The sequence below is a fragment of the Cynocephalus volans genome, chromosome 3 (assembly GCF_027409185.1).
Source record: "Cynocephalus volans isolate mCynVol1 chromosome 3, mCynVol1.pri, whole genome shotgun sequence".
NCBI lineage: Eukaryota > Metazoa > Chordata > Mammalia > Dermoptera > Cynocephalidae > Cynocephalus > Cynocephalus volans.
This window is the reverse complement of record NC_084462.1, coordinates 181421438-181445464: the sequence shown is the minus strand read 5'-3', so window position 1 is coordinate 181445464 and position 24027 is coordinate 181421438. Positions and strand designations below refer to the sequence as shown.

At 44.7% G+C, this 24027-nt stretch overlaps 1 protein-coding gene and 1 pseudogene across 1 annotated transcript in view; both read right to left on the bottom strand.

Moving 5' to 3' along the window:
- DYNC1H1 (dynein cytoplasmic 1 heavy chain 1) overlaps positions 1-24027 on the bottom strand; it is a 70796-nt gene that overhangs the window by 8037 nt on the left and 38732 nt on the right. The window contains exons 36-64 of the mRNA XM_063090530.1: positions 23677-23907; positions 23353-23493; positions 22854-23087; positions 22558-22764; positions 22348-22469; positions 21607-21772; positions 20418-20581; positions 17678-17807; positions 15886-16019; positions 15312-15426; positions 15048-15209; positions 14747-14961; positions 14439-14643; positions 13211-13384; positions 12985-13104; positions 12647-12767; positions 7273-7468; positions 6570-6687; positions 6268-6483; positions 5254-5466; positions 4995-5122; positions 2671-2824; positions 1936-2082; positions 1690-1840; positions 1291-1544; positions 1054-1188; positions 868-962; positions 518-692; positions 258-333 (exon numbers count right to left, since the gene is read on the bottom strand). Of these exons, the coding sequence (XP_062946600.1) occupies positions 258-333; positions 518-692; positions 868-962; positions 1054-1188; positions 1291-1544; positions 1690-1840; positions 1936-2082; positions 2671-2824; positions 4995-5122; positions 5254-5466; positions 6268-6483; positions 6570-6687; positions 7273-7468; positions 12647-12767; positions 12985-13104; positions 13211-13384; positions 14439-14643; positions 14747-14961; positions 15048-15209; positions 15312-15426; positions 15886-16019; positions 17678-17807; positions 20418-20581; positions 21607-21772; positions 22348-22469; positions 22558-22764; positions 22854-23087; positions 23353-23493; positions 23677-23907 (4699 nt within the window). The remainder of the gene's footprint in view (positions 1-257; positions 334-517; positions 693-867; positions 963-1053; positions 1189-1290; positions 1545-1689; positions 1841-1935; positions 2083-2670; positions 2825-4994; positions 5123-5253; positions 5467-6267; positions 6484-6569; positions 6688-7272; positions 7469-12646; positions 12768-12984; positions 13105-13210; positions 13385-14438; positions 14644-14746; positions 14962-15047; positions 15210-15311; positions 15427-15885; positions 16020-17677; positions 17808-20417; positions 20582-21606; positions 21773-22347; positions 22470-22557; positions 22765-22853; positions 23088-23352; positions 23494-23676; positions 23908-24027) is intronic.
- On the bottom strand, positions 11344-12608 carry LOC134371775 (cyclin-L2-like; annotated as a pseudogene).

Here is a 24027-nt window from a genome sequence, read left to right as displayed (position 1 = left end):
CAAGGGCCTTCCTACTATTTCTCTTCTGGTCTTTAAGCATGACTTGAAGCAGGAACTAGGAATTTTTTGATCTTGGACCTCCAAGCCAGCTCCTACCTAGAAGCCATCTCCCTAAGCAGTTTCCTGAAAAGTTTTAACACTGATACTTATATGCAGAATCGGTAACTTTTAATTTTTTGGAAGTGTCCCTCAACCAGCAAAACCCAATTTTACATTCAGTCCAGAAAGAAACCCAGAGGGCCTGGCCATGGACTCACTTGCTGGTGTTTCCTCGCTCCACAGGTAGGGCACTGTCTGCTCTGGGGAGCTGCTGTCCAGCCAGATGCCAAATTGCTATGGAGATAACAGTGAAAGCATCACCACAGGACAGAGCATAGAGGCTGAAAGCAATGGACTGGTGTCTACCCGAGCGCGTGCAAACGTTAACACTGGGTTTCGTGGAGCACACAACTCCTGATTGCTGATTTCCTGGGAAGAGGCCAACGTTTTTTACTGGAATGTTTAAAAGAACAATTACCTCATCTGCCTGAACCTTTGCAATCAGATCTTTAAATGCAGGAAGACAGCTCAACCGCACGACTGCCTCCGCCTGCTCCACTGTCAGGCCCTGGATTTTGGGGGTTGAGCCGGCACTCAGAACAATCTCCTTTCCTCTCAGGAAGTGCTGGAATTCGGCATCATAAGTGCGCTCCCTGTAAACGTTGCAACAGGTTAAGCTCGGGTCTCTTGTGTTCATTTGCATCATAACTAAAAATAACAGTAATGATTTAAAGAAAAGAAAAAAAGAATGCATCCCATCATACAATGCTAGTAGGCAACCTACATGATGACAATATTCTACTGCAGGGAGTCAGAGCAGGGCCTTACCCCATCGTGCCCTTGAGTTTGATCCTCGCCAGCAGCATGGCGAAGGTGATGTGGTCCTGGTGCAGCATGCCTCTGGCCACTCGGTTAAATGCCACCTGGGGACAAAAGCGGGAAACACTGCTTGTTCCCGAGGAAACACTGCCACATACTCCCTCCTTGGAAACAGCTGAGCGCTCTGTTCTCTACCTGGAAGAGGTCCTTCGTTATGATGGAGAGGCGCTGTGTGTGATCGGTGACACCCTTCAGGTTGGGGTTCTCGTATAAGACGTTGTGATAAATGTCCAGGAAGAACTGGAGGGAGTACTGATATAAGAAGTGTATCTGAAAGGAGGCAGTGGATGACCATTAGGCAATTCATCAGGCACCACCATGAAAACACGCACTGGGAGCTTCTGCCTGGCGGCCAAGGGTGTCCCTGGTCACCTGTTTCAGGGACTCCATGGTGAAGTAAATGCTGCTGCAGGCGGTGGAGAGCGGGAGGTACTGCTGGGACACAGTCTCCACTTCCTGCATGACGATGTCGGTTTCCTCCACTTTTCTAGTGACCTCAGCAGCCTCTCTCTTTAGGTTCTCCAGAGTCGTTATGATTGTGTCATCATCCAAAATGCGTCCCTTTACCTCGTTCAGAGCTTGTAGCAGAGACTTTTCTAACTGACGTAAACGCAGCTGGAATTCCCCTTAAATGATCAAAACAGCCAGAATTTGCTGTAATATTTACATTCGTTCAAAAAGAAAGCTCTCTGAAGTGTGTGACATAAATCTGGAACATCCTAGTCCTCACAACCCACACCAACCACCAAAGCCAGAGATCTAGAACCATACCTTGAAGCTTAAGAAGATCGGAACGTTTCTCATCCACATCAGGTCTTTCTGCTTTCAGTACTTCGTTTAGACACTGGCTCTGCAAACTGCTACGGGTGACTGTGAAGTTTACAAAAGTAACCCGAGAACAGAGATCTGGGGGGAACTCGACCTGCCAAAACAGGAAACAGAATAGTCTGTTTTGTTAATTCGGCTGCAAAACCAAATACTGCCACACTTTGCTACGGGAAGTGTCTCATTCCTTACTGTTGGATCTCGGGTGGACAAGAAGATGACGAATGATGGCGACAGGTCTATGTCCTGGTCCCCGAGGGTAATCAGCACTCTCCCCCCTGTTCGCCGAACTTCCCGGTTCAGGACTGGATTCAGAACTGGATCGTAGCTTTCCACGTCCTACATGACACGTGTGAAACTTAAAGGTTAGGGTTTTACATTTATTTTCACCCAAATAATGGTGTGTTAATATTGACCACCTATTCCAGATAAATATGCATACACCCTCCCAGAAGCCACCTAGCTGTTTAGATCCATGCTGTCTGAAATGGTAGCTACTGACCACATGTGGCTACTTAAATATAATTAAAATTAAAAATTCAGTTCTTTATCACAATAGCCACAAGGAAGTGCTCAATAGCCACATGTGGCTAGTGGCTACCATACTGAACAGCAAAGATTGTATGATATTTCCACCACTGCGGAAAGTTCTGGTGAACCGTGCTGATCTAGACCCTCTGAATGGAATTTTAAATGCAAATGCTGCTTTTGTTGGATTTACTTTTTATAGAACAGTTTTAAAGTTTAAAAGTTTTATCCTTGTTCTGAAATCAAACAAAATCTTACAAAGTGCAAAAGCTGTCAGTGTTTATATCATGTAATTTACTTTTATTTTATGTGAACTGTGTTTGAAAAAAACCAAATGCAGCCCTAAAAGGAATTCATTCTTGGAAGTAGGGTTTGAGGAACTCAAATGCAAGTACAAACCTGGACCAGAAGGGGGTTACCAAATCTCAGTGCACTCTCCAGATTCTTTCTGAAGGCATCATCCAAGAAGCTGGTCCGTGTGATCTTACGGTCCTTATATTCATTCATGATGAATTCTGTGGCCTGTCCGGAGGGGTCAATGATCAGCGGGTACCTGAGGATGAGGTGACAGAGAGTAGGTGAAAAACTCCAACAAAAAAAAGCATAAGGAAACACTCGGCAAAGTCCCTGATGAGACAGATGGAAAGGGTGGTACCACTGTTCAAGAGTAGTTTCCAGCTTTACCAATCAAGATAAATGTGGTGTAAATGCTTCGCGCTAAGATCAAATCACCTTACTGAAGGATTTCTGTAATGAGGAGGTAACTTATGTCTTGAACTCTGTCTTTATTTTCTCTCTGGGATAAATGTTCTCCCTTATAACATATTGCACACGCTTTTGTCCAAATGCCAAGCCCTTTATGTTAGAATTACCGTTCTGTTTTACTACTCTTCTAGACAGCAAACTCCTAGAAAGTCAGTATGAACACCAGTGCTTCAGCAGCACCAACACCTCACATTATAAAAAGCTTAAACTGACAGGGACCCTGTCCAATTACTACCTCATTTAATCCTCACAATAACCCTGAGACAGGTATTGTTAACGAACCCATTTTACAAATGAGGAAACAGAAGCACAAAGAGACTAAAGGGATTTTGCCCAGGGCCTAGCCAATTAAAAACAACCCGCCCCCCAACCCAGGTAATATACATACAAGCTTCTACAAAATTCAGAAGGTATAAAAGGAAACAGGTTGAGAAGAACTGTCTCCCCACCCTCTCCCCAGTCTTTGGTCACCAAATTCCCTGCCTAGGTGAGTACCGTCACCAGCTTCTGGTCTATCTTTACAGAGAGGGTTTAGGCGTTTACAGACACACGTGCGTGTCCTCCCTCTGCTCTGCACCCGCAAAGGCAAGCTGGCATCCCATTGTGGAGACGTACAGTAATCTGCTAACTGGATCCTAACTAGGCATGTGAGTCATTTCCAGTCTTCTGCTAGGACATACTTTGTTTTGGATCTGTCATTTTCACATGTGCCAGTCTACTGATGAATAAACGCCTAGAGCTGGAACTCCTAGGTCAAAGAGTGCATATACTGTTTTCGTTTAGACAAATCCAGCCTTGTGCACAGACTGTGCTCTGATCAATACTTGCGTCAGCACCACCTCAAGAGATGCTGAGCCCCCTCAGTCCAGGCGCAGGACCCAGGGGTTTGCTCATAATCTCAAATGGCACCTGGGGGTGTCTTCACTGTCTTTGTGTCCCCAGGACAGTGGCACATACAGCAAGGGCTCAATAAAGGTTTCAAGATGTTTAGGTGAAGCTAAAAAGAAATCTGGGAATACATTTAAGAAGAGAGAAAAAAAAATCAGCCCAGGGTGTCCAAGCTGGAGAGGTGCTACAGAAGAGGCCCAGGCCTTAGAGAGCAGCGCCTCGAACGTGGGGCCAGTCCTGATGGCTCCTCTCAGATTTCAGCACCTCACCCACCTCCACTCAGTCACACCCTATATCTTTTCTGGCCTCTTTTTTTTTCTTGGCAGCTGACTGGTTTAGAGATCCAAAGCCTTGACTTTGGTGTTACAACACCACACTCTAACCAACTGAGCTAACTGGCCAGCCTTTTCTGGCCTTCTTACACAGAGAAACAGGTAGCAATCTCCCCTTAACTACCTAACTATTTTCAGTTCTTATAATATTTTCAGAGGAACTGTTTTAATGTCCATCCTAACACACAATCAATTTTTTTTTTTTTTTTAAAAAGATGACCAGTAAGGGGATCTTAACCCTTGATTTGGTGTTGTCAGCATCATGCTCAGCCAGTGAGCGAACCGGCCATCCCTATATGGGATCCGAACCCGGGGCCTTGGTGTTATCAGCACCGCACTCTCCCGAGTGAGCCACGGGCCGGCCCCCACAATCAATTTTTTTAACCTATGGTGAGATGCTGGATTGCCAATCAATTTTATTTATTTATTTATTTTTTTGGTGGCTGGTCAGTATGAGCATCTGAACCCTTGACCTTGGAATTATAAGACCATACTCTAACCAACTGAGCTAACCAGCCAGCCTACCAATTTTAAAAGGTTACAAGAAACACTCATTACAGAATGATTCAGACAATCAAGATGCAAGAATACAAAGACTCGTGCACACCCAGCACCAGAGACGAGCAGTTGCCCATGCCTGCTTTCTATTCCTTTCTTAGCGTGCTTTGAAAAAAATGAAAATGAGATCACCACACATAAGATGTCCAATCTGCCTCTTTCTGGAGTCTAAGCACATACCTGTTGAACCGTTTCAGCATGATTGCATTTTCCGTGCACAGGTCATCAGCAGGTAAGGAGCTGGCTTGCCAGCGAAGACGCTCATCGGCGTTGGAAAGATACTCTGTCCTTGCAATATCTGTACGGAACTGAAAGGGAGGCCGGTTATCTTTCCTCTTCTTCAAAGCTGCAGATGGGGACTGTCCTCAAGCGGAGACTTTGTAAACATCACTCAACATAGAAGTGGTGCAGCTTTTTGGAATTCCCCACACCCCATTACCTGGATGTTGGCCTGCTGTAAGTGATGCGACCAGGTGGTGAACAAGTTCTGACGCATCTGCTGGTCAAAGTAACCCGCGTAAGCAATAAACGCAGCTGACAAGAGACAGTCCCCAGCAATGGTGGACATCTGGTTTTTGAAAGTTTCACTTGTTTTTTCCCATCGTTCACGTTCTGCAGACAAACTCTTCAGAAGAGCGGTGCTCCGGTTTACCTAGCAGTAAAATCAAGTAAGGTGCTCAGGGATCAGTATTTTCAGGATTTATACCGAATATTACAAGTCTGTTCATCCACATTATGTGCAGGGTTTTGGGTAGGCTAGAAACATGCTCAGATTGTTCACAATTCCAAAGGAGATGAGACCTGGCTTATATACAACTAAAGGCAGCGCAAGTCTCAGATCTAATCAGGGCCTAAGTGAGTTAACTTGCAGCTTTGAGACATCTGCACGAGCAGATGGGAGTAGACAGCAAGGGCCATGGAGGTGGCAGGAGCAGATGGGTGAGGCCTGAAGGGGAGCCACACCAGTGGCAGAAATCTGAAGAGCCTATTCTGAAGATTTGAAAAAGGAGTGCAGGTGTGAGTGACAGTGACAGCAGTGGAAGGGTCAGCAGATGGACAGGAGACACTGACGAGGAGGCCCTCAAAGTGGGTGAACGAAAGGCTTGGAGCTGGAGAGTGGGGGAGGGAGAGAGGGAAAGGGGCAGGGGGAGGGAGGGAATGAGAAAGGGATTGATTGATTTGCTGGCTTCAGACCTTCCAGCTGGCCTAATTAACACCACTTAGTAATTACTCAGTATTTAATATTTACTAGGGGAAAAAAGTTACCAGGACTCTAATAGACATTAAAGAGCTCATTCACTGAGACCAACTTATGTGCAGTCCATGTAAAAGTGTGTTAATCTTGGTTTCCAACAAATGAGGTTAACAAGCTCCTCCCATTAAGTAACTCTGAAGGACAGAGTTGCAGAGGAGCTGGCAGGAGTACTGTGCAGATTAATGACGCTAATCTCACTTTTGCTTCAACAGCTGCCAGGTCTGCTTTGATGGCCTGGGCCTCTGATATCAGGACGGCGTACTCCTCCTTATAGCGGGCGATGCTGGCTTCCAGGTCCCGGATCATCTGCTCCACCTCGTTGGCCTTCTGCTGATTGTCCTTGGCATCATCTTCCAGCTTCTGCAGCTCATTACGCAGGGGCTCCACTCTCTTTAACATGTCTGCATAGTTAAGCTGGGAAGGCAAACAGACAGTAGTTACTCAAAAGTGACAGAAAAAGAGGTCACCTCTCCCACAGGAGCTCCGGCTGTGCTGATTACCTGTGCGATTGCCCACTTCACCATAGGCCCACAAGCCAGGGAAGCCCGATTGACAATTTCATAATTGTAGCTTGGATTGGACATGTAGTTTTTCTTCATCTTTTCCCTTATGGCATCACTGCAAGATAGAAATCATTTCTAAGCATGTTTGGACAAAAGTAGAGAAGAGTTTTTATGATATCAGAACGTAAAGGAGTATAGCCATCTTCCATATCTTGTTGCCCCAGTGACCAATGGGGATGAGCTAGACAGACCCTTGGTTCTTCGGTGACAACTGACAATGCTGCTGATGGAAGCACCTCGGACCTGCCAGCCCTGGCCCCTCACCTCACAGGAGACAACCCCAAGCCAGGTTTGCTGCTGCAGGTGGGTGACCCCTGCTCTGACTTCAGCGAGAGGCTGCATCCTCAGGACGCTCACAGCTACTTGTAGGGAGGGGAGAGAATTCGGCTGGCAAGGGCTGAGGGATTAGAAAACTACTGCAGGGAACAACTCTGACTTGAGAGGAAATGGCCTGGAAAGGCATCTGTGTGATTAGTGTCATCAACGCTGCCTTCTGGCACACAACATGCCAGAGATGACAAAATAGCTCCCTTAGGAAAGCGTCTCCCGCACACAGCACCATGAGGGGACGGGAAGCTTGTCAACACCTGAACAACTTCCTTCAGTTCCCGGCAACAACCTGGCATTTGCACTTCCTCACCTGATCTCCTCGGCAGAGAAGTTGACGATGGTGGGTATAAAGTTCTCCCGCATGATGATGGAGCGGATCTGCTTCCAGTCCGTGGTGCTTTCCCCCAGCAGCAGGCAGATGGACTCAAGTGCCAGCTTCACAGCGGCGGGAGGGTTGGCCATGGACCTCACCTCCACCAGGTGCTGCTTCTTGATGGACTTCACGGCTGAGCCCAGCAGGAGTGGAAGAGCATGGCGGGAGGGGAGGAAGACAAGAGCACAGCGTGGTGAGAACGAGCCGACACAGCAGCTGCTCCGGCCCAATGAGAGCAGGAGAGCTGCTCGGAAGAACTAGGAAATATAAGAATTTCTGTATTGAACCCTCTGGAACAGCATACATAAGTAGCCGTTCTTTTAAATAACCACAAAAATGTCACTGTATTAAGCCTAAATTGCCAACATTCCTTAAAATTAGGAGGATATTGCCTCTAAAATGCCTCACAAGTCCTCATTAATTCCTTTATCTCCACAAAGATTAAAAAAAATTCTTAATGTAACTGTGCATTTATTTCACACAATTTCAACAGACATTTCAATCTGCTATAATTCTGAAGTTGCCTGAGAGGCTGGGTGGAGATGCGGAATTAACAGTTCTGAAAAAACGGCCAGGCTGGCTGGTTAGCTCAGTTGGTGACTGATAACACCAAGGTCCAGGGTCTGACCCCTCTAAAAGCCAGCTGCCAAAAAAAAAAAAAAAAAAAAAAAAAAAGTAAAATAAATAAATAAGTGCCAATGTCTTCTACAAACTGAAATGTAGTTTTCTAACCTGAAGTTTTAGTAAAACACTTTAAAAGTCATTACTTAGTAGTTGAGAACTAAATTAAATTCTCATCTAAATCTAACTGTGAATGAAAATCTATAGCTTAGGTGGTGCATTTTATTTTATTTTATTTATTTATTTATTTTTTTGATATTTGCCTTGTGTTTTACTGATTTTTAAAAAAAATTTATTTATTTATTTATTTTTAATTTTATTTTCTCGATATACATTGTGGCTGATTATTGCTCCCCATCACCAAAACCTCCCTCCCAACAATGTCCTTTCTTTTTTTTTTTTTTTTTTTGTCGTTTTTTCGTGACCGGCACTCAGCCAGTGAGTGCACTGGTCAGTCCCATATAGGATCTGAACCCGCGGCGGGAGCGTCGCCGCGCTGCCAGCGCAGCACTCTACCAAGTGCGCCACGGGCTCGGCCCCAACAATGTCCTTTCTGTTTGCTTGTCGTATCAACTTCAAGTAATTGTGGTTGTTATATCTTCTTCCCCCCCCCCCCCGGTTTTGTGTGTGTGTGTGTGTGAATTTATATATTAATTTTTAGCTCCCACCAATAAGTGAGAACATGCGGTATTTCTCTTTCTGTGCCTGACTTGTTTCACTTAATATAATTCTCTCGAGGTCCATCCATGTTGTTGCAAATGGCAGTATTTCATTCGTTTTTATAGTTGAGTAGTATTCCATTGTATAGATGTACCGCATTTTCCGTATCCACTCATCTGATGATGGACATTTGGGCTGGTTCCAACTCTTGGCTATTGTAAAGAGTGCTGTGATGAACACTGGCGAACAGGTATACCTTCGACTTGATGATTTCCATTCCTCTGGGTATATTCCCAACAGTGGGATAGCTGGGTCGTATGGTAGATCTATCTGCAATTGTTTGAGGAACCTCCATGCCATTTTCCATAGAGGCTGCACCATTTTGCAGTCCCACCAACAATGTATGAGAGTTCCTTTTTCTCCGCAACCTCACCAGCATTTATCGTTCAGAGTCTTTTGGATTTTAGCCATCCTAACTGGGGTTAGATGGTATCTCAATGTGGTTTTGATTTGCATTTCCCGGATGCTGAGTGATGTTGAGCATTTTTTTATATGTCTGTTGGCCATTTGTATATCTTCCTTAGAGAAATGCCTACTTAGCTCTTTTGCCCATTTTTTAATTGGGTTGCTTGTTTTCTTCTTGTAAAGTTGTTTGAGTTCCTTATATATTCTTGATATTAATCCTTTGTCAGATGTATCTTTTGCAAATATTTTCTCCCACTCTGTTGGTTGTCTTTTAACTCTGTTAATTGTTTCTTTTGCTGTGCAGAAGCTTTTTAGTTTGATATAATCCCATTTGTTTATTTTTCCTTTGGTTGCCCGTGCTTTTGGGGTCGTATTCATGAAGTGTGTGTCCAGTCCTATTTCCTGAAGTGTTTCTCCTATGCTTTCTTTAAGAAGTTTTATTGTTTCAGGGTGTATATTTAAATCCTTAATCCATTTTGAGTTGATTTTAGTATACGGTGAGAGGTATGGATCTAGTTTCATTCTCCTGCATATGGATATCCAGCTATCCCAGCACCATTTGCTGAAGAGGCAGTCCCTTCCCCAGTGAATAGGCTTGGTGCCTTTGTCAAAGATCAGATGGCAGTAAGTGTGTGGGTTGATTTCTGGATTCTCTATTCTATTCCATTGGTCAGTGTGTCTGTTTTTATGCCAGTACCATACTGTTTTGGTTATTATAGCTTTGTAGTATAGCTTAAAGTCAGGTAGTGTTATGCCTCCAGCTTTATTTTTTTTGCTCAGCATTGCTTTGGCTATGTGTGGTCTTTTATTGTTCCATATAAGTGTCTGGATAGTTTTTTCCATTTCTGAGAAAAATGTCTTTGGAATTTTGATGGGGATTGCATTGAATTTGTATATCACTTTGGGTAGTATGGACATTTTCACTAAGTTGATTCTTCCAATCCAAGAGCATGGGATATCTTAGGTGGTGCATTTTAATTCATCTTGTGGTGTAAAGTGAAAACTACAAATAATTAGGTTACTTAAAACAAGTTAAATACTCCTGTGCAAGAACAGGGCACAGGTTAAGGCCACTCTTAGTTACTGCACAAACTGCAAACTACAATAGGGCGCCCTACTTCTGTAGCATCTCATAGGCATGAAAAGAATGGAAGAAAGTGCGAGAAGTGACTGTTATCAGCACTGAAATTAGCAATCAGTGGCCATGCCAGAACACTCTAAGAAATCACCACAAGATGGCCACACCGAATACTTCATGGTATTTCTTGGTGAAAAACTCAAGTCAGGGATTGATAAGTAAAAATATGTATTGACAGAAATTGTTTGTCAATTTTCTCTTATGAGAAGGGCTTCACTAGGGTAAACGTAGACTAGCTTTATAGGGATTTTGCTGTCCTTTTTTTTTTTTTTAATGTTCCAAATGTCCTGAGTTGACAGAACTGTATTTATTAAACTACATAAAATGCATATATAGGAAACCTCTCTATTTGAGAGCTGGTAGCCTGCATAGATAAAATTACAGACAACTTTCAACACAGATCTAAATACCTTTACATTTTAAAAATCCGAATTCTCTATACAAGTTTTAAGCTGACAGAATTCTAGTTCTGAGTTTTCATAGACAACTTTAACTTGCATTAAACACATATTTATCTACAACATGGGTACAGAATAAGGGGCTATTAAGGCCATTTTCTCATTGTGAAACACTTCAGAATATGTACGGTAAGTACAACCTAATACGGGTGAAGGTCTAAAAATCATCTCTTGGCTTAATGTAATTGAGCTTCGGTACGGGTATGAGGAGACACCTGTCCATAGCCCCACATCACACCAGCAGGGACATGTACACCTGCTGTTACATCCAGCTGCCCACACTGGGATGGGTGTGCACTGAGTCCCAGGCCAGCCTGAGGAGCACTTTGCCATCCCCTCAATTCCGTGGATAATTCTGTAATGACTTTTCTCTCATAATTTCCAGAATTATCAACCTGCTCCTGTGACTGGCTTTGAAAAGGACGGGCTCTGGTTCCAAGACCTGCGCGGCTCCTGGGTGGGGTCTCACGGTCCCTACACTCTGAGAGACCCCCACCCTCACAGCCTCCATAGGGAGAGCCACAGTGCGCCCGTTGCGGTGGAGAGTCAATGCAGCTCTGAGAGCAGCCATGCCACTCAGACCTTGAGCAGCTCTGCTCATGGCTCCTGCTCCGGCTTCTACTCTCTCTGCCTTTTGGCAAGCCATCCTTGGGGCTGTCAAGCCCTTCATATCCTCTTGGCATTCTTCACAGCGAATGGGGAAGGCTTGCTTCCTTTACTTTCTTTGGGGGATTCTAGCAGCTTGGGGGCAGATGAGAACCTGCACGCCCCGGGCAACAGACCCCGGCTGTGCCTCTGCCTCCTCCACAGAGTGCTTCTTTTCCACTTCAATTTCCAGGTGTGTCAGGTCAACGTGTTCCTGAGTATAAAGCTGCAGGATTTTAAAGCAGACTTCTTGAATTTCTTCTTCAGTGGCTCCAAACAAAAGAAACCAGTGGGGATGACTGGGCAAAGGATCTCCAGCCTCCAAGCAGCAAGATACAATGCAGGCACAGGCAATGCTCTCAGGCTGGAACTGCAATAAGAGGTTGGTGTGAAGCCTGTCATTCATGTAATTCCACCAGTAGAACCAGCCTTGGGTGGGGAGCCTGCCTCAGAGTGGCTGAAGACGGCTGCTGTCCCTGCACCAAAGTGCGTGGACAGTAGAGAAGTCAGTCACCCTCAGGGGCTACCCATGAGGCCTGGACAACAGGGTGGTTACGCTCACACTCTGACACCTGAAGGTACATAACAATTATCTTGTGAGGATGCTTCACATAGACGTAGAAACCCAGTGCTCTGAGAACGTGTCTTTCTGCCTTTATAATTTGGTTCTATAAATTAACATAACCCTGATCCAGCACTAGAGGCACAGGTTTCTTTTTCTCTCTCAGCTGTTGAAGGCGATGAAACACACTGATGATGTCCTGTATTCATCTTGGTGCCTCTTCTATTTTGGAGGTCAGGTTAAACACAGGCCACTGACACATGCTTCATGGAATGCTTCACAAAGGACTTGGAATAAAAGGATGGCTGGAACAACACCTGTGGCAAGCGGGGCAGCAAGCCAGCTGCCCGGAGAAGCTCGCAGCCCACCACACGAAGGTCAGTCTCCATGTTGGTGTTGAGCCCGCTTGACATAGATGGTGTAAAGCATGGCTTGTTGTTGGGCAGGAGGCAGTTCTCCAAGGTGATGAGCACCCCAGAGTAAGCCTGTCCTCGATCAGCACCCCCTGTGACCTGGGGTCTGTGCCCCCCGAGCCTGCCAACCCCGGAGCCCCAGCCCTATAGAAGTTTTGCTTTAAGAGCTGAAGACAGCCTCAGGTATTTAGAAAGGGCTTCAGATGTTCACCAATGATGCTTTTGGAAATGTGTGTGATCAGAACCACGGAGGAAAGACTACGTTCAATGTTCAGTCACCTGCACTCTACAGCAATGGTGAGGGAGAGCATCCTTCTAGAAAGTCAAGCCTCTGACAGATCTCACATACCATTCTGGGCCTCGATGACAGCGGGCTCCACCTTGTCGAGGTCTTCTTTGACGCTCATCTGTTTGTCTGCAATTACTTCCTGCTGCTTATGCAGCTGCTCCTGGATTTCTTGACTCATGACCTAGAAGGAAGGCTGGCTTAGGTTAAGCATTGTTTAACTTGCTGAGTGAATCCTAAATAACACTCCTCTCTCCGCCAAAACACACACACGAACACGCATACCCCACTAACTCATTAAATCCTAAATCCCATCTCAAACTAAACTTCCTACTCTCTCACTAGAGACCGAAAATGCCCCACCCATACAGGCCATAATTCCCCCAAATAAAAGGAAGTACCTTTTTCTTTTCGGCCTCTTGTTGGTCTTTTACCATTTTTTTCAGCTTGTCATTGGCTGCTGCGTTCTTGACCTCCAGTTCTTGGCTCTTTATCCTCAAGTCACGACGTAGTTCTTCTACCTAAAGAACAAAAACCACACTAGGAAAACAGAAACAGGCAGAAACCAACTCACAGGGGTCTTCACTGCAGCTCACCCCTGCAAAGAAGCTTACACCCGGGACATACCTGGTCGACAGTTTCTTTGATTTTTCTAAGGCCAACATTCAAATGCATCTGCTGCTCCTCTAGCTCGCTCCGCTTCTCGTGGAACAGGTTGGCGTAATGATTAATGAAGTCCAGGTAGTGGCGAGGCGTGATGGCCATCGTTCTGCCTCCTCGCTTTGCTAGCCGAGCATTCGCCTTTAGAAAGCAAAGTTAAATCTTTTTGCTCTTCAGGACGTCCTCTTCAATTTAACCTCAGAAAACTCTAGTTGTTCTGCTCTGTCAGACTGCAGTGTGCCACAGTGGAACAAACCCAACCCTCTGGAGTCGGAACATTCGAGTTGGGCCTCAGCTTCACCACTCATGAGTTCTCAGAAGCCCCTTCCTTACACCTCTAAGCTTTTTTCTTAAGCTTCTCTAAACTGAGGATGGTGATTATGCCAACCTCTGAGGTGTACTTGAAGTGAAAAGGCTCTGCAAACTGTTAATTACTATGTAAATGTTATGCCTGCTTTCCCTTTTACTGCTTGTTTTCAATGAATACCAAAGTAGGAACAGCACAGGCAAGAGAGGGGGGCAAGCTAGAAGAGGTCTATGTGAGAAACAGCTCAGTCACCTCTGGCTAAGGGCAGCAGAGGTCAGCCCACCGGGACCGGACCACATTCCAGGGATGGAGACTGCCTGAAGAAGCACTGAGGGACAGGACACCACAGCTCAGAGTGGGCTTTACAATGTGTTTCTGGCAGGTAAGAGGAGATGATCTGTATCTATTCTAGAGCGAGGGCCAGGAAACTGTGGCCAGCAGGTCCTGGCCGCCGCATGTTTCCGTAATGAAGTTTCACTGGCCACAACCACACCTGTTGGTTTACGTATGGTCTATGTAGCCTTCCGCACTCCAACAGCAGCACTGAGTAGTTCCACCAGAGACTCTTCCGGCCTGCAAAGCCTAAAACATTTACTACCTGGCCCTCTGAAGACAGCGTGCTGACCTCTGCTGTAGAAGAGAGAATGAGACTGCCCATACAGTGGCAGTGGGAAGAGAAAGCGGCAATGAGGGTTAGATGGCTCCACAATTCACAGGTGGGTGCCAAGGATGAGATGCCGTCAAAGAGACAAGAAAGCAGTGAGAAGCAGTTATTCCTTCTGCAGGGACAGTAGTGTCAAATAGTATCTATTTTCATATCAATTTAGTTTCACATGAGACTGATGGTTAGTCTTGCTTTTTACATGCTAATCTCAAAACTGAACCCACCTGGTGAAGAGTCTGATGAACAAATACACAGCTGTTTACAATGGCTTCCCGATGTGACGGTGGCTGTGGTAGTTTATCATATACAACTGGCATGTAATCAGGCACAATATAATTTGGCTTCTCCAGGTCCATTTTACTTGTGAATTCTTTGCCAACTTGATATAGTGCTTCAGTGGACCAGTCACCAAACCAATTCAATACACACCTGAAAAAGATGCTCTTATCTCAAAACAGCTACCAAGAGCAGGGTGTGCCCCTTGGAAGGACACTGCCTGTTATGACCCAGAGCTGAGTGAAGATCAATGTACCTGTTGAAGAGTGCTGGCGAAGTGGCTGCCCGGTCCTTGAGCCCCTCTGAGGATGGGTTCATGGTGAACACGACGTGGAGGTTGCGAATGACCTGACTGGTGAACCACTTGTAGAGCTCCTCGTGGGAGTCCAGCATCAAGCCCTCTTTCTGTGCTCCCTCTTTACACTGCGTCATCAAGGTGGCGTACTCATCTCCTTCAAAGAGACCTGGAACCTGGGGGCAACATGGCACTATGAGTTACCCATCCTTGCTGCACGATGCCACGTAATGTAACACAGTGCAACATGTCACTCAATTACCTCTCCATTGGCCAGAAGGGTATTCATTCGTTCCAGAAATCCAGAATCTAACACATTGGATTCATCCATTATAAATGCTATCTTTTCATTTTTACATCCAGAACGTCTCAACACTGTCCGAAGATCTTCATCAAAGTCTTCCCCTGTGTACTTTCTATGGACCTACAGAAGCAGTTGGCAAGTTAGGCTCATTCTCATTCAATGAGCTATGTGCACAAATAAAGAATCCAAGGCTGGGATCAGGAGGCTACCAACCAGACCCACCTTAATCTGGTACACACTCAAACCGTTCATCCAGGCCACGAAACGAGACAGGGTAGTTTTTCCTGCTCCACTAACACCAATCAGAAGCAAGTGGCCTTGAGGCTGACGAAATATTCTGAAACATTATCAGAACTGGTAAGTTTTAAGGCTTATATGCCTCATTCCCTTTTTGTTGACCCTCATGTCCTAAACTTTTTTAGGATTGTGTGCACAATGTTTTAACTTGAATTTGTACATTAAAAATTTGCAGTGGAAATGCAAAGATCAATGGTCCTGCCTTCCAGACCTTCAGATGACAGGAGAGAGATGAGCCCAATTCTAGCAGGAGGTTGAAAGGGCTATAGTCACGCATGGTAGGTATGTAGGGGTAGGGCGAGAAAGAATGAGGTTTTGCTTGAAATAAAAGTTTAGGACAGTTAAACTGGGCTTAGAAAGAAGAGAAAGGGGAAGCTGCTTGGCAGAGAAGGCCGAGGTGGGGGGAGGACAGCATGAGGCCTGGTGTGACTCCCCACCCCCAGCCACTAAATCAAGAGCAGTTGAAGTGAGGAGTGGGAAGTAAAAACACAAAGCCCACCTGTCAATCCTGAGCACATGGTCTAGTACTTCATTAAACAGGACCAGAGGAACATCAAGTTCTTCTTCATAGAAGACTTTCAGCCTAGCTTTGACATAATCTCTTAACTCTTCTTGGTCTACTGGGATGTAGTCCTACAGAAAAAAAGGGAAGACCCAAATTACTTAGAAGAAATCACCTTAGTTATCAGACCAAAGTCAACTGTATTTCCATACACTGTGAAGAAACTGTTGAAAAACCCAACAAAAAAATATACCATTTACAACATAGCAACAAAAATATGAGTTACTATTAGGAATGGATCAAAAAAACAAGAAAAACCTTTCTAGAAAAAACTGAACTTCACTGAATGACATCAAAGACGACTTGAATACATGAAGAGATACACCATGTTCCTGGAGGAAAAAACCACACTACTATAAAAATGTCAGTTCTATACAAATTGATATATAGATTCAATGTAATCTCGGCCAAAATCTCAATGATGCGTGGCGGTGGTTGTCTTGGTGCAACTTGACAAAGTAATTCTAAATTTCATTCAGAAGAGGAAAGGGCCAAGAATGGTCAATATCCCCATATGGAAGAACCAGATGTGAAGGCTTGTCTTATCAGATAGATTTACTATCGTAATCAGGACTATGTGGTTCTGGCACAGAAGTGAAATATATGAGGGTACTTCAAAAAAGTTTGTGAAAAATAAGAGTTAAAAGAGAATACAAATCTTTTCATGAACTTTTTGAAGTACCCTTGTGGATCAATGGAAGAAGACAGAGCCTCAAAATAGACCCACGCACACAGGGAAACCTACTAAGATAGAGCGACACTGCAGAATAAAGGACTATTCAATAAACAATGCTGAGACAACGGATGTCCACAAGGAAAAAACTGAAAACGGACCCAGAGCTCATTCCATACACAAACTCAATTAGAGATGACTGAATGTTTAAATGATAAATCTTCATGAATATTTATTCTTCAAAAGACACTAAATAGAGAGTCAAAAGACAAGCCACTGGGAGAAGATGTTTCCTATAAATAGGTCACTATAAAAAAGGATGGTTCTCTAGAGTCTGGAATACACAGAAAGTTCCAGCAACAATGAGCAAACCTACCTTGCTATTTCTAGCTGCTGTCAGGTCCTCCGTCTGCCATGCCCTCCCTGACATGATGAACCCTTTTCAGACCCCAACACAAGGGTCGTCGCTATCAGAGCCCTCTCCCCAGACCGAGTTGTTCCCTCTGTCCCTCTCTTTCCCCATTTCAGTGTGAGCTCCCTATAGGAAGCTTTTGCTCATCCTGTATTACCAGTGTCTACTGGATAAAATGCACACAGAGAATGTAACTTAGGAAAACATTCTGACCTTTTTCAGAGAAAAAGGACAACTCTCAGCTATTCTGCAAATGCCAACTGCATTTGGCATTTTAGTATACGAAACATTGTCACGCAAATCACCCACAGCTGCCCCATTTTTAGTGTGAGGAAAGTGAAAGCAAATGCGAAGCAGACTTCTTTCACCACAGACCTGCTTGAGCAACTCCTTCTGCTGGTGGAGAATCCACTGCTCTTGTAGCAACCATCACAGGGAAGTAAAAAACATGATGCCCAACCAGCCAGCCACATTCCTGGTTTTCCTGCCCTAAATGACCAATGGCTGCAAATGCTCAGTGCATCCTTGCTGTACCCAGTCGCATTTATGATGCACTCAGGACAAAGAGATTTTGATTAGAAGATAATTCTAACCAAAGGGACAGAAGAAAAGGAATTAGCTCTGAAACAATGCAAATGTGTTACCTTAGACAACCAGTTGCTGTACAAGATGGGCCGGCTCATGGCTTTCTCTTTGTCTATGTTAGGGAAGTGCTTCAGGGCAACCATGTCGATGTTCTCGTCAGTCCAGCGCCTCTCCTCATCCTCTACAAGTCTGTTGGAAGGATAGCAGCACATGCATTAGACTCAACAGAGGCTGTGGTGAGAAAACACCATGTTTCGTGGGTGGTTTAGGCCACTCAGAGGCTGCAATCAGTCTTTGTCATACGTTTTCCTTTACTACAAATGGAAGAGACCTAAGAATCTGAACTCATGATGGCTAAAGTTTTGAACATAAAAATGCTCAGAAGTACAGCACAATAACACAAAATTCCTCTAAAATATTTAATTACTTTGATTTAAGAAATGAAAATATGACCGGTTTCTAAGCTTGCTTAATATAAATGCTCCAAATATTAGAGGGGCATTAGGAAAACAGAAATAGGGAACTGCAATGTGTACAGTTTTGGAGGTGCAGGGCTTATAAGAAAACCACAAGGCCAGCAGGCGAGACTTGTGATTGTCCTGACGTGTGAGGGCACCTCTGAGAAGCTGATCATATGATCGACTGTGCAGGCTACCAGGTGAAGGTCTAGTGAAGGCAGGTACTGTAGTTACTGAAGCCACCCTGAATTTCTAAGCACAACTGCTATTGCTACATTCAAATCTAAATAAAATTTTATTTTAGTATTTTGGGAAATCTATGAAAATTATATTATGGCTCAATTTTCTTATTAAAAAAGGGAGAATGAAGGTAGCTACATAACAACAAAAAAGACTTTTATTAAAGCAATAGAACCCCAAGATGAGAGAGAAAAATAAGGCAGCTACAGCTGACATGTTCCCCATTTGGCCTTACCTTGTTCCTCTCTCACTGTAGCTCTTTGTTAGGTACCTCAGTGGAACCCAAGAACTCCAAGGAGCATGGTTTGAAAACCAGTGATCTACAAGTATGCAATATTCCAAGACTCCTTGTACAGCAGAGATAAGAGAAGCTGCCGCAGTTAACAGGTCCGAAGATACAACTGCCAAATGCTTAATTATTTCCTAGTCTGGAGGGAACCATCATCCTTGAGTTCTCCCAAGGCAGTAACTATTAACTATCTACTACCAACCACCTAAACCAGAGACTAGTATTGGCCAGGGAGCTTGTCCTGTGGGACCACGTCTGCTGTAGATGGGCCTTTTCGGGAAATGTCACACTTATTCTGGGAGGGGACCTGCCCTGCCATCAAAAGTCTTCCCCCAGCTACGTGGTACCCAGCCCCTCCTGCTGCTGTCTGCAACCAGGCTGACCACGGAGCCCTAACCAAAAGACCCCTGAACCCAAAGCCCCCAGGGCCCTGAGATCCGGGGCCAAGGGCCTTAGCCCCACCCTCTTTCCTCCTCTACCCCACCTCCCCCAATAACATCTCAGAATGCACTTATTAGACACTAGTGTTTCTCTGGGGTGTGTGACTTATCTGCTCACGTCCTTCACCAAGTTTCTGCTCAGATTTTTCTAAGTCATTTCTAAGAGTTCTTTTGTCATTAAGGATGTTAATCTTTGTGTTAAATTTGTTCTTTATCAATTGACTTTAAAATTAATATTCTTGGGCACGAGTTGTGACAATCAGCTTCGTATCTCATGGATATTCATAGCCAATAAAAGAATTAAAAAAAATAAAAAAGAAAAAAAAGATGAATTCCAGAGGGTATTGTTATCTTTGAAATTAACGTAACAAACAAACAAAAGTCCTCCCCCACCTGGTCCTCCTCTGCAGCCCTCCTGCTCTGTTCCGAGTAACCTGGTTCATGGGCAGAAGATTGCTCCAAATAATTTGCAAAAGGCAATTGTGGTGCTGCATAAAATAGTACGTAACTTAAGATTTAGTGTTCATTAGAAGTTTAGAGTTAACACACACAGACTTAACTTCTCGCTACCTAAAAATGAACCCAAAATACAATGAAGGACTGCAATTCTAAAATACATGAAATTAAAAATATAAGGAAAAGAAATAAAAGATGATAGGGTAGGAGCTAGAAAAACCAAGAATTTACTGTAAAACAAAGATTGTACTGAACTATAAAGAATATAAGAAAAAGGTCCTGATTAAAAAAAGGCAATAATTTTCAAGACTCCCTAAAAGGTAAAGACTCAACTTTTCACTGTGAGACCTACTGTGACTCAGAAACCTTCCATAATTGATGCTGACCGTTCAGCCATTAGCGATTCTTTCCCTTAAGTACTAGTCACTTAACCAGAAAAACCTCAAAACTTACAGGCAAGAGTTGATACACGTGGCTAACAGGTAAGAGAGAAAACCAAATCCTTTCAGGAGAATAAAGATCGAGGATAAGGAAGGGGAGCGGTGGTCATGGAGCTGCACATTAGTAGTTGTGCGAAGGCATTTCATTCACCAGTGAACCCGCGCTTTGATAAGGTTCTCATAGGTAGCTACCGTGTGTGGCCCCACTCGACAGGTAGAGGTTTATTAAAGTCCCTCACTCAAGACAACCAGAAGCCAGACAGCGGCGGGCAGTCACTGTGCACTGTGACCCCATTACACTGGGGGAGGTTGTGATAACTGTAAGGCCACTCTCACTGCTTCTGCTCCTTCTACCACTAGCATGGCCTGGCTCCAACACTGGGCAGGCCAGTGTTGTGCAGAGCCTAACTTGGAGGGCTGTAAGAACTCAAGAGTTGGAGGAGAGTGTAACTAACTGGATCCTTGGCTTCCCTTACCTATCTTGGAAGAGACGGAGGGCTTCATGTGCCCAAATCCGAATGAGGCCTTCAACAGGCAGAGTCTCCAGAGGTCTCAGTGCTTCAAAGATACCTCTCACCCACCTAGTCATCTCACGGGGCGAATAGATATAGTGGGGCTGTGTATCCTGAGTGAATCTCTCCTGTATAAAGGAGAAAAGTGGAAGTTACATGTAAGTATCTTAAGACACAGAAGAGCAGTTAAGAGCTAAGATCTGGCAGGTTGGCTAAGGTGGTCAGAGCACACCCTCATAACATCAAAGTCAAGGGTTTGGATTCCAACACCAGCCAGCACAACCCCCCCCATAAAAGGTAAGATGCTGTAAAACATTTTTGTGTTAAACATAAAGAATCTAGACCCTGGAATATTTAAGGATAAATTAGTAAATAAGGTTGGAAACACTGGACAATTGTCCAGAACAAGGTTAGATCCAAGCTGCTTACTTTACGTTGCAATAAATTATATTTAAAGATTTAAATGTTCAAAACAATGAAACTACAAAAAAACCCAAACAAAACCAAAAACCAAAAACTCTTCTGAAAATACTTCAAGTTCAAAGCAAATTAAATACCAGCAAAAAATATTTGCAATCTAGGACAGGCAGGCCCTCTTAAAACACCAAGAGCATGATGGACACCTTGGTAGCGACTGGGCGTTTCTCTCCCGTGACCGTACATCAGGGCAGATGTGGGAAGGCATAACTAAGAAATGCAAATCAAAACCATGAGAACCACTTCTTTTCAAGTAGGCAAAGATTTTTTTAATAAGTATGTTTTAAATGTTGAAGAAAACATAGGGAAAGAGAACTCTGGTGGGAGCATAACTGGACACCTATCTTGAGAGCAACTTGGCATATATACAATCAATACATACATTGCACAAGAATAATCACAGACATGGACACGTTGTTAAAATGTACGTATTCTTTTGGAAACTGCACAGTGTAGTCCCATTCCCGTACTAAACGTATATGTGCTGAGGAAGGCTGGCAAGAATCAGCATGAAAGTGTTGGCGGCTGCAGTACCTGGGTAGAATGACTTTGATAACAGGCCTTGGAGAAAGTCTCCTGGCTCGGCAAAGACTCTGAATCAAGCCCAATCTTCTGACAGAGATCTTCAACCACTAGAGGAAAACAATTCCCACAGGAATAAAGAAGCTGCACATACCTGTGACATCGTATAGAACTCCACCATGGCAGCAGTGAGCGGTTCTGCATAGGTGCGCAGGGATGGAATGAGCCTCAGCATGGCACGGTTGAAGGTGCCGTAAATCTGCGTCAGGGAAGCAGGTCCTGGGTAATCCACATACACAACAGGCACATGACGCAAGAACCTGTGCAGAGACAGCCCAGTTCAGTGCCCCTCCACTGATCAGTGACTCCAGGCAAGGGGCACTGTGCCAGAGGAGTGTCATTCTGTCCTGGGCCCAGATTGGAAGTTGCCTCCTAATCCACCTACAGAGGCCTGATGTCAAAGTTAAATGAAATCACACACATGCTGCTCAAGCTTGGGGTCTGACACACCATGGCAGATGCAAAAAACTTGAAAAAAACAATCAAGCAAAGATGGGAAAATATTTCAGGCTTACTTTAGCCTCATCTTAGCACTACACATAGGTCTGGGCAGTTCATTACTACCCAAGAAGTCAACGCTTTTATTCTTTTCTTTTTTTTCGGCACTGGCTGGTACAGGGATCGAAGCTCGCACCAGCTCTAACCACCTGAGCTAACCAACCAGCCAGTCCTAATGCTTTTATTCTTTTTAACCCACGAGGAGTCCTCTGATAAGCAGTATATGATAAACAGAAAGTACCTTTATAATTAAAACCAGATTTTTGTTTGGCTATTTTACAGCAATCCTGGAACTGCTGTGTGTGTGAAGCCAGAGAAGTCTAGGGAGCTGGGTTACCTGTGTGAGAGGGGCTTTCTTCCAGGATCAGTGGGGGGATTACAAGCCCCAACAAACTGGATTCTCTCCAGTTTCACCCATGTTTGATCTGAGGTTCGGTAGAATCCTCCGTGCTCCACCATCTGAAGGAAACGGGCATGTAATAGGTTAGGAGCAAAATATGAAAGAGAAATGTTGGGGAGGAAGGGGACCTTGTGGATATAAACAAACCTGTCTGATGAAGGATATGACCCTCTGAGTCCCATATTTATCCATATCTGGCAAGTTGATTTCATCACAGAACAATACCAGCCACTTTCCAAGTTGAACAGGTGCCAAAACGACCCCATTAGGTGTGCGCCTGTACTCGCAATAGTGATCAAAAGTCTTCAGAAGGAGCTCTGGAGTAGTAGCACTTGAGAAGTTAAGACCCACAACCTTTGGAAGGGAAGACACAAAATGAATTTTAAGACCAATTCCATATTTTAACACCAAAAGGTCTGCTGTCCACCTGCTAGCCACTTTACCTCCATGTCAGGCAAGGCCCGGAGGGCACTGAAGAGCGTCATGGTCTTGCCAGACCCGGGAGGGCCGCACAAGACCAGTGGTTTGTGTTCGGCCAGCCAAGTGTACAAAAGGGCTTCGTGGCGGACTGTGTCCAGAGTCGGCACGACAACATCAGGGGCCGCCACCTTGTGCGTCTCCACTTCTATCTGAGGCACCTTGGCCTGCCAAGGGGACCATTCTCCACTGATGGACACCTACACAGAGATGAAGCATGAGTCACCCTGGGGCCAATGTGCCTCCTTACCTACAAATTTGCTTACTTTAACACAAACCAGAAGTTTCAAAATAAGAATGGACAGGTCAAGCTAATCTTCATTCCTTGCTACCACATGAAACTAAAAGGATAAAGTCCTTTGAAAATGAAAAGAAAATGTCAAAGTCCACAGTCAGGTGCTTGAGCATGAATTAAAGCGACGTGGCGACAATCAAGCAACAGGGCCATTGCGTCCACACACTCACTTCATAATCAATGATGGGAATGTTGGGTGCCGTGGGCAGAGGCACAGTGGTGATTCTCCTGATATATTCACCCAGCTCTGCCCTCATTTTCAGCCGGCTGTCTCCAGACAGGGACCAGAGTATGGCATAAACCAGATATCGCTGTTAAAAGAGGAATTAAAATTGTTTTTTTATAAAATTTCAACAAAAGAAAGACATTCACAGCAAAGTTAACCTTGAGGAGAGTGGATCCTAGCGTTCTTGGACCAAGGACATGCTCTGCGCCTCTCCCAGCCCCTTGTGAGAACACACGCCAATGGGCACGATGTTTTGGAGGCTCCTGACCTGGATGTAGCGTTCCAGCTGCTCGATCTGCATGGGGAAGTCGGGGTGGTTGGCGTTGTACTGCGCTACGTTGCGGCAGGCCTGGTGCAGCATGGAGAAGAGCGAGCCCAGGCAGCGCAGGCGCGTCAGGTCCATGATGTGCTCCAGTTTGAAGGCGTGCTCCAGGGCCTTGGTGACCAGGCCGTTGGATGTGAAGTAAGGCTGCATGATTGTTGCTGCATCCCTTTGGATCTGGAAGAGGGAACGAATGACGTGAACTATCATTTCAAAACTTCAGGAGAGCTTCATCCATTTTAACCTAGGCCTGGGAGGTCACATGACCTTGGAAAAATAATTTTGGGTGAAGCTTCA